General features: G+C 43.5%; 1 protein-coding gene across 5 annotated transcripts in view; it reads left to right on the top strand.

The window, feature by feature from the left end:
* The first annotated feature begins 718 nt into the window (after nt 1–718).
* The window catches only part of LOC307036072 (trafficking protein particle complex subunit 6b-like), a 45,430-nt gene continuing 35,630 nt past the window's right edge, over nt 719–10,518 (top strand). For 3 of the 5 annotated variants that reach the window (XM_079676079.1, XM_079676076.1, XM_079676075.1), the window contains exons 1-4: nt 719–928; nt 998–1,065; nt 1,485–1,602; nt 7,077–7,160. In XM_079676079.1, coding sequence (XP_079532205.1) covers nt 848–928; nt 998–1,065; nt 1,485–1,602; nt 7,077–7,160 — 351 coding nt within the window. In that variant the 5' untranslated portion in view covers nt 719–847. Of the gene's footprint in view, nt 929–997; nt 1,066–1,484; nt 1,603–7,076; nt 7,204–10,518 lie in introns of all 5 variants that reach the window. The other 2 variants (XM_079676078.1, XM_079676077.1) reach the window with 1 other exon arrangement.

The raw sequence follows: 10,518 nt of genomic DNA, 5'->3' as shown, positions 1-10,518 counted from the left end.
CAAGGGTGGAAACATAACACAAACGCGAGATGTTGAAATAAAATTGTATTTCACAAAATAGGCAAAGAGAAACAATGCTTTACACTGGCAGATGCTTGAAAAAATAAAATGTCTTCCCAAATATTATATGAAATATAATACGAGGATGAATTCGCGTCTCACGTCAATGCTGTCAGTCTAAGTATGCAGATTAGAGAACATGCAATAAAAAAAAGCCCATTAAGAACACCATCTCAACCAACAAGCAGACTGGGTTTCACTGTTATTAAATATAACAGTGAATATATATTTCACAAAATAGGCAAAGATAAACAATGCTTTACACTGACAGATATTATATATAACCTTGAATATATATTTTAACAAAATAGGCAAAGATAATCAATGCTTTACACTGACAGATATTAAATAGCAGTTGTTCCGTGAAAATAAAACAAGTTCATAATTAGATAGACATCGTGAGGTATTTATTTTCGGTACAGTTTATGTTAAAACCGTTAGAGAGAGTGGCACACTTGTTAGCCTGTTCCATTCTTTTTCGTTTTCCGAAGCCGTGGCTTGGAAGTATAGCCTACTTGCTTCGTTTCTGCAGGAAGTGACTTGGAAGTACGCGACTACCAAACCAGCATCCTCGCGATTGAGAAACACCCTGGGTTGGAAAAACGATAGACGCCTCCGGGCCAGCAGGGGGCGGTGTGGAGCTCTGTCTGCCCCCTCTGCCGAGAGAGCAACAAGGAAGCGGCAGAAAGCGCTCCCTGTTTGTGTTGAATAAAGTCCTGTCTGTTAGCAGTCTGACTGTAGTGATGTCGGGCTCAGTGTAATGAAACAACACTAATGAGGAGGAACAATGGCAGACGAAGCTTCTTTCCAGTTTCTACATAACGAAGTGATACAGTACATCTACAAGTCAGCTGACAGCGGGGACACGGTAAGAGAGCGACCGAGTGTTGTGTGATCTGAGCTGTCAATCATTTCATCCTCCTCTCTGTCCTCTCAGGAACATGGCGGGGACATCTCTACCCTGGAGAACATGGGCTGTAGAGTGGGCCAGGGGCTGGTGGAGAGGTGTGTGTGTGTGTGTGTGTGTGTGTGTGTGTGTGTGTGTGTGTGTGTGTGTGTGTGTGTGTGTGTGTGTGTGTGTGTGTGTGTGTGTGTGTGTGTGTGTGTGTGTGTGTGTGTGTGTGTGTGTGTGTGTGTGTGTGTGTGTGTGTGTGTGTGTGTGTGTGTGTGTGTGTGTGTGTGTGTGTGTGTGTGTGTGTGTGTGTGTGTGTGTGTGTGTGTGTGTGTGTGTGTGTGTGTGTGTGTGTGTGTGTGTGTGTGTGTGTGTGTGTGTGTGTGTGTGTGTGTTTCTATGTGCATGGCAAAGGTATGAAGTTTTTTTTTTTGACATGGTGAATAACTTCGACAAGGCTGAGAAGTCAGACTCAAAGCATCCGTATGAAATGCAGAGCTTCTGGATTCTGAACAGCTTTCCTTTTCTCTAGACTAACCAAAGACACAGCACGGTTCAAAGATGAGCTCGACATCATGAAGTTCGTCTGTAAGGACTTCTGGACATGTGTGTTCAAGAAGCAAATTGACAACCTCCGAACCAATCACCAGGTATACCACACTGAATATTAGTGTTAATATCTTTACTGCCAGAATATATCTGCAAAAGGACAACACAAATCATGTATTTTCTTTAGGTCTTTCTGGTCTTATTAGACAAACTCTTGTTGTTCTTTACATCTGTGATTGTGAGTGTTCTACAGCACTGCAATACTACCTGGTACAAGTGTTTGTCTCTCGCTTTAAAGTAGGGATGTCCCGATCACCTTTTTTTGCTCCCGATCCGATTCCGATCATTTGATTTTGACAATTTGCCGATACCGATTTTTCCCGATCCGATCTTTATGCAATGCATTAAGAGAAAAAAAAGCATTCAAGTTGTCCCTTAAGGTTATTTTTTAATTTAAATTGGATATTCTATCCAACATGGATATAGCTTCTTTCTTTCACAGCAGCATTGGATCAGTTCAGTTGTGCAGCATTGGATCAAAACAAAATAAAGCTTATCAGTACTCGTTAGCTTACTGCTATAATTAGACACTGCGCCCACTCTGTTGCCAGATTTGAGAGAAATAAGCAACCAGGTCTATGAAAACAAGCCCCAAAGAAGCAACACATACATGATGTTCTGTAATTTGAAACCAAGACTAAGGCCTCAGGATGACTTTAAGACTTGAACATGGTCATTTTTGTTTTGTAACATTGAATAAAAAAAAAAAATCCGATCCCCGATTTTTTTGTCACGATTCCGATCTTTTGAAAATCACTTGATCGGCTCCGATCCCCGATCACGTGATCGGATCGGGACATCTCTACTTTAAAGTCCAAACTGCTACACCAGTTAATCTGCTCAAAGGTTGTAGGTCAACCCTGTGAGAGATTTTAATAACCAGCCGACCATAACAACATATTAACATCATCTCTGACCCAACCATGTCCTGCACAGTGAGTATGAATTGTTAGAATATAATATAATAATTTAATGCATTACACATGTAAAATTAGAGAAATAAATGCTTCTCCCTTTTCAAAAGGTGCCGTCAAAACAAAAAACATCATAACATAAGACAACAAATACACGCAGCATACATACTTAGGAATAAAGTGCAGTGTAATTATTTTCAGGGGTATAAGAAATAAGATGTAATAAATAATATGTATATATACACAGTCACATTTATTTCACATGCAGGATGATTAAGAGGTATGACCTTCATGTGTTAAGAGCAATGATGGCTATTGGGAAAAAACTGTCTTTGAGTCAGTTTGTTTTGGAATTGATACACCTGTAGCGCCTGCCGGAGGGCAGCAGGTTGAACAGGTGAAAGCCGGGGTGTGAACTGTACTTAACAATGTTTTTGGCTCTTCTGAGGCAGCGGGAGGTGTAAATGAGGGCAGCCGATGATCCTCTGTGCTGCGTTTACGACTCTCTGGAGCCTCATCCTGTCGGCCTCAGTGCAGCTGGCGTACCACACTGATGCATGCAGTATGTCAATACGCTCTTGATGGTAGAGCGGTAGAAGGTCACCAGCAGCTTATGGAGCATTTCCACTAGCCTCGCTCGGTATGGCTAGGCCTTGTTAGGACTGGCTCACTTTATGGCGCATTTCCATTACAGTTTAGGAACTGGGGCAGTATCTATAGTAACGCAGTGTAGGCAGAGCCGTGACGTCCTCTTCAATGAGAACCCCAGAAAAACAACACAGCTGTTAGCCCTCAAGCTCACAGCTCCTCATATCTGTTCAGAAACTAGACAAAAGTTAAACAAGTACAGACCACAGCCTGTCTGTGTCATGGCGAATACAGTCGCTGCTTTATTTATGTCTGTATAGGCCGTTGTTGTGAGTGTGGACGGTCGGAGCATATACTGCGCTAGCTTAGCCGATCTCCATTCAGAAAACACGCATTTTAAAAGGTTTTTCGCCTGCCGTCTGTCTGCAGACTTGTCAAAGCATTAATTCATGGTTTTTACTAACCGGTATCAGTATGTTGTTACTTCGGTATCATTTTGAAACGTGTATTACAATTAAATCACGGTCAAATATGTTCATCTTGTTGTAGTTGTATCCCACTTGCCAGCGATTCTCTCTCTAGTTTAGCATTCACAGCCCCACTCAGCCAGGTTGTTGGCCCGGAAAAAGAACCTCGATTTTATGGGGCCAAAAAAATGTGAAATAGTAGCCGCTAGGCAGTACTACGCCAAGTGGAAACGCAGGCCCCGCACGGCTCTGCACGCTTAAAGCGAGCTCCGCGCTGTAGTGGAAATGCGCCATTAGTGGCCAAGTTGTTCTTCCTGAGCACCCTCAGGAAGTGCAGACTAGGGGTGCAACAACTAATCGACTTAATCGATTAAAATCGATTACCAAATTAGTTGGCAACTAATTCAGTCGTCGATTCGTTGGTGACGTCATCACATGTGTTCTACACCCCGTTAAGCTCCAACGTTATCGCTCTTTTGTATGGGTACAGGAGACATTTAAAAACATATGTTATGTATTATTGCTACATAAACATTATATCGCAGTCTTAGTGTCGCCAACTCAGTTTCTAATATGCAATATGACTACAAAATGCGTCTATAATGTATTTTCGATCTTCCGAATTCAGACGAGCGATCTCTCCCCCGCCTGCTTGCGAGGGGGCGGGGCAGTTTACACACACACGCAGGAGATGGCGGAGAGAACGCGCTCCGAGGTGTGGTTAAACTTTATCCGTCTCGATGTGGACAATGCTCGTTACCAAAATTGCAATAACAGTTTATCATATAAAGGCGGTAAAACGAGCAATTTGTCTAAACATTTAGCAAAAGTGCACCACATTCAGACGGAGAAATGCACCGGGTTCGGCTGTCTTTCTAGTAGCTCTGTAGCCCCTTCCAAGAGTAACCTTTCCACGTCAGGTGTTATGTATGCTAGCAGCAACACGCAGAGTTAACTCAGTTATAAAAACATAGGTTAATGATTAGAGGTAACTGAATTAGTTATTTTGTTAAAGTTTCAGCTATTCTGTTTACAGTTCTGTCATCACATTATTTAATATGATTTGTTAAAATATTGTTGTTTCTTTTGATGTGAAATATTATGCATTTAATTAAAATAAAAAGCAATGTTAGTTTTGTTCACAATTTGTTGAGTTAGTTTACCTTATTTCTTGTCAAAAGAACCGTTAATACTATCGTTGAAAGGACCGGATCGATAAGCAGTATTGATATAAGTAGTAGTACAGTTAAAACCTTAACGATCCGAATAATCGATTAATCGTTTCATTAATCGATAGATTAATCGATTATCAAATTAGTCGTTTGTTGCAGCCCTAGTGCAGACGCTGCTGGGCCTTCTTGATGACAGCTGTGGTGTTGTCCTTCCAGGAAAGGTTGTTGGTGATGAGGACGCCGAGGAACTTGAAGGTGTGGACCCTCTCCACACACTCGCCGTTAATGTAGAGGGGAGCGAGGTCGGTAGTATTCCTCCTGAAGTCTACGATGATCTCTTTGGTTTTCGTGGGGTTCAGTGCCAGGTTGTTCACCACGCTGAGAGCTTCAGTACCTCACTCCTGTAGGCCGACTCGTGTCCTCCTGAGATAAGCCCCACCACAGTGGTGTCATCAGCAAACTTGACGATGATGTTCTCTGGGTGGGCTGGACTGCAGTCGTGGGTGTAGAGCGAGTCCAGGAGAGGGCTCAGCACACAGCCCTGAGGAGAGTTGGTGCTGAGAGTGCGGGTGGAGGAGTGATGGGGGCCAAGTCTCACAAACTGAGGCGGTTAGTGAGGAAATCTTTGATCCATGAACAGGTGGGTGGGGGAAGGCCTAGGTTTGATAGTTTGTAAACTAGAATGTCCGGGATGATTGTGTTGAACGCTGAGCTGTAGTCAATAAAGAGCAATCTGACGTAGCTCCCACGATGCTCCAGATGGCTCAGTGCAGAGTGGAGAGCTATGGCTATGGCATATTCAGTGGATCTATTTGCTCTGTAGGCAAACTGGTGTGGGTCGAGGGTGGGGGGAAGGTAGGCCTTTATGTGATGTAACACCAGCCTCGCAAAACACTTTATGATCACAGGTGTGAGTGCAATGGGGCCGTAGTCATTAAGGGTGTCTGTGGTTGCTTTCTTAGGAACTGGAATGATAGTGGCAGTTTTAAGGCAAGGTGGGATAACAGCAAGTTTCAGGGAGAGATTAAAAATGCTGGTGAAGACCTGTGAGAGCTGGTTGGCACACGCTCTGAGCACCTTCCCAGGTACTCCATCTGAACCAGCAGCCTTCCTGGGGTTCACTGCTTTGAGCACCCGTCTCACATCATGCTCCTCCACAGTAAGTGGGGGGGTGCTGGAGGCGGTTGCGGGCTGGGGTGGAGTTGCTGATTGCTGCTGTGGTGTCTCGAAGCGAGCAAAGAAGCAGTTCAGTTCCTCTGCTAGCGACACGCTTGAGTCTCCAGTTGTCGTGTCACACCCCCTGTAGTTGGTTATGTTCTTAATGCTCTGCCACACCTGCCTAGGGTTGTTGCTTGTGAGGTGATCCTCAATCCTTATTTTATAGTCTGTCTTGGCTTTTGTAATTCCTCTCCTCAGGTCGGCTCGAGCAGCCCTGTAGAGAGCTCTGTCCCCTGACCTGAAGGCTGAGTCATGGGCTTTGAGCAGCATGCAGCATGTGGACCCGGCCAGTCATCCAGGGTTTCTGGTTTGGGAAAACCCTGATGCTTTTTACCATAGTGACGTTGTCGATACAGTATTTAATGTAGGACAGTACCGTCTCTGTGTAGGTTGCCGGGTCCTGGTGTTGGTGTTCAAATACATCCCACTGGGTTTGTTCAAAGCAGTCCTGAAGCTGAGCAAGTGCATCTTCAGGCCAGGTTGTAACAGACTTTCTTGTTGGACTTGTTCTCCGTCTAAGGGTGGTGTATGCAGGGGTCAGTAGCAGGGAGATATGATCTATGGGGGAGAGGTATGGCTCTGTATGCGTGCTTGATGTTGGAGTACACATGATCAAGAGTGTTTTTCCCTCTGGTCGGACACTTGACATGCTGGTAGAATTTAGGCAGGACAGATTTTAGGTTGGCCTTATTGAAGTCTCCTGCAACAATGTGAACGCCATCGGGGTGAGCCTGCTGTTGGTGGTTGATGGAGTTTAGCAGGAGGGAGAGTGCAGTGTTGACGTTAGCTTGTGGTGGTATATACACAGCCGTGACAATCACTACAGTTAGCTCTCTACGTAGAAAGAACGGGCGGCATTTAACCGACATGAACTCCATCACATCTGAGTCCCACATTTGAATAAGGTCAGACTGAAGCTCTCCTTTGTGCACCAGTCATCCTAAAATCAATCACAGAGGTAATCCCAAATCTATTGTACGTCAGATGGTCTTGAACATGTTCTCTTCAGTGATCGTGATGTTTGGTTAAATGTCTGTATCTGTGTATCTGTGTATCTTGTCTTAGTATGTGTTGATGTTGCTAATGGAGCTGCTGTGACCATTAAAGTATTATGGGATCAGTCTGTCAGTGCTTATGCTGCGCTCGTGTGTTTCAGGGCATCTATGTTCTCCAGGACAACAAGTTCCGATTGCTGAGTCAGCTGTCGGCAGGGAAACAGTATCTGGAACACGCCCCCAAGGTGCGTCCCGCGGCTGAACATGCAGGGATCAGAGCTGGTGTTGGTGGGCTGGATTTAACGCTATCTGCAGTGCAATGGTTATCTGTTCAGTTTGGTTACTTCCTGCTAGTTACAACTGCTGAGCTGCAGTTGCATGCGTTTTGTCACCTGCATCTCCCCAATCTAAATATAGTAGTACTGAACATCTGCCGCCAAATTAAAGTTGATCTTTTATAAGCTTTTTGGTTTATTAATTATATAATTGTTCCTGTAATGTTGTGTATAGAGTCCTGTAATTAAATGGTAAATTAATATTTAAATAGCGTATTTCTAATCTGACCGGAAATCACTTAACAAGACAGAATTCACCCATTCACACACACTGACATGTTAGCGTTCAGCAGTGATAAACATTCACATGGACCCCATGGTGGATGACTGCTTTAGCTCCCTGTACTTTTTAGTTTAATGTAGAGAACTATCATTGTAAATGAGTTGTGTGAGGAGGGTTTGGACTGGACGTTTGTTCGACAGCTAGAGTAAATCAAGTTCAGTTTTACCTTCAACCTCTTTTACACTTCATCTGATTCATTGATATGTTAGCTGCTGCGTTTTGTTGGAGATTTAGAGGATGTTGAGAACCAACCTCGTCTCCGCGTGTCGTTTGCTAAGCTGAGTGAGTTCGGGAGAAGAGAGGGATTAAGAAACACCAGAATACAAGTTAAACAATAATCTTGCTTTAATGATATATAGCAACAGTACAAAATACAGATACAAATACAAAGGAAGTACTTCCTGCTCTTCCTCCAATCCCACGGATCTGGTCAGTTTGAAGAAAAGAAGAGGCTGGTCTAAAGAAAACATAGGCTTATATCCAAAACCCCAGGAGGAGCTATGCGGCTGCCCCCCCCCCCCCCCGAGGGGTCCTCCACTTAGAAAAGACAGCCAATCAGCGCGAGCCAGAGGCGACCCTTACATTCGAGATAACAAACCCCTCCTTGCAAGTTTCACATACTTTTGGCATTTTATAAAGATAGTTTTAAGATATAGTTTTTTATAGTTGGATTATACAAATAACACATGTGAGTTACCTTAACCTCAAACAATAATAACAAGAGGAAAACATCAGCTCTGATCTCAAGCAGTAAAAAGTACCGCACACTCATTTAGCCTGCAGCTCTTCCAGACACTTGAGCAATTGTTCTTTAAGAATATTCCCTGCAGAATCTTTATTTCAAATAAAAGGTTTCACATTGCATATTTCCAGCTTCCTTTACACATACTGCTATTATTAATACAAAGTAATCAACCACACACATATATTTAAAACAAGTAGATTTCCCTGATCATTTGACATGCTGCTTCCATTTCCCATAGAGTAATAAAACATGTTTAAGCTAATTTCTCCACACTGTTTGTAGCCCTCCAGTACCCACATATGAAAGAATAAAAGCCGAGGAATCAAATAAAACACCAATACAGGAATAGTTGATAAATGATTATACAGGACATCTGATCACAGTAAGAAATACACACACATATTCTCTATGAAGTGACCCTTGTTATAGGTCCGAATGTCCTGTCCCCTGAAAGTCATGAGTTTTGGTTGATTAACAGAAGTTTAATTGTTCTTGTGGCTTAATGGCTTCCCTGAACTTCCCTTCACCCCAAAGTCAGCTTACTAGGAATGAATACATTTTATTGATAAGCTCAAAAGGACGTTTATCTTGGTTACTGCTGGGTGACCCAAGTCTCCAGGCCTGCAGGATGTGTAGGAGATAAACGTTAATTCTACAAGACTTTAACTACATTATCTGAAAATGTATCTGGGACTTCCCCTGTTAATTGCAAGGACTATTGATAATTAACAGAGAGACCCTAGGGGCCTCTTCTTGATATCTGCTAGGCAGAAGTCACTCAATGCAGAAATCACAAGTTTAACACATATTCTATATAAGGTGACATTAAAATGAATATACCAGATTTAACTTTCCTGCCATACCCCGTTACTTTAATCCTTCAAATAATTCAAATAATCCTTCAATTTCCCCCTTTTGGTCTCGCATTAACGAGACCAACACACATAAGACATTTGAAACAAAACTACTGTCCTTCTTTAATACTGTGTCTGTCCCCCTTCATTAAACCTTCGTGAACAGAACACAACTTTCAATGTCAGTGAAGGAACTATCCGAGTGCGAACCTGAGTGCCAGAAAGCAGCATCCTTGCGTGTTGTTGAATCCTCAGGGCCCCCCCCCCCCCTCAGCGGAAAACGCCAACAAGGGCAGCTGATAGGGAGGGGGAAATGCGGCCTTTCCATCAAAGGTTGAACTGATGAATCTGATCAGAGAGAAGTAGACTCCTCTGCTGCCTCGAGAAGTCCCCCAGCCCGAGTCGTCTGCTGTCGGGATGTCCGCGAGGTCCTTCTCCTCCAGTCCGCCGATGACAGCTTCCAAGTCGTCTGCTGTAAGGATGTCCGCGAGGTCCTTCTCCTCCAGTCCGCCGATGGAAGCTTCCAAGTCGTCTGCTGTAGTGATGTCCTCGTTGACGATAGCCAGGTCCGTCCTGATGTCCTCCATGGTCCTAGCCGGTGATTTCCTCGCCGCACACTGGCTCCAGCAGTACCAGATGTCCCCCTTTGCTCCTCGGCGGACTGCATGAGATGTCCTCTGGGTCACTCTGTAGAGGCCGGAGAACCTGGAGTTGAGCCACGTAGGCCTCTTGACCTTCAGCCAGACGAACTCCGCTGTGTCGGCCTCCTGCTCCTCGGGTCCCCCTTTTGGCGTCAGCAACCTGTGTGGAGAAATCTGATACCCACCGCTCAAGTCTACGCTCAGGGCTTCTGGGCCCTCAGGGGTTTGACCCACCACTGGTAGGCCGCTTCAGAATTCTAATACTTGGCCTGTGTCAACAAAATAAACCCCAACATCTTCAGTTGAACTAAATAACATATCTCAATAGCTCTGAATTTCTGACAAGCATCTGTGTTATTATAAATGAAATCCTTGAGATCCCATTTAAAATCTAAATATAATATGAACTGCTAATGTCTCTGGTAAAGAAACACACTAATGTTATGGATTAAAAACAACTAAAATCATGATACTGACAAAGTGAATAATTTCCAGGCGAGACTGCTTCTACCTGTCACTGCTTGGATATTATCAAGCTGAAAAATGAATACAGAAATCCAACATACTGTCATCAAATGTCTATCTATTATGAATTTAAATTAAATGTACATCCCCATAATGATCTAAACAGTCTATGGCTTTTACTTCTTTACCAGGCTAGTTACAAGATGTTGTCTAAATTAAATTCTATCTCATTACATTACTATGTTTTAACTTAGCTGTAATATGTTCTTTCTACATTTCA

This window comes from Notothenia rossii (assembly GCF_949606895.1).
Source record: "Notothenia rossii genome assembly, chromosome: 4".
In the NCBI taxonomy this organism is placed as follows: Eukaryota; Metazoa; Chordata; class Actinopteri; order Perciformes; family Nototheniidae; genus Notothenia; species Notothenia rossii.
Note: the sequence above shows the minus strand (reverse complement) of the source record. Positions and strands in the feature narration are given on the sequence as shown.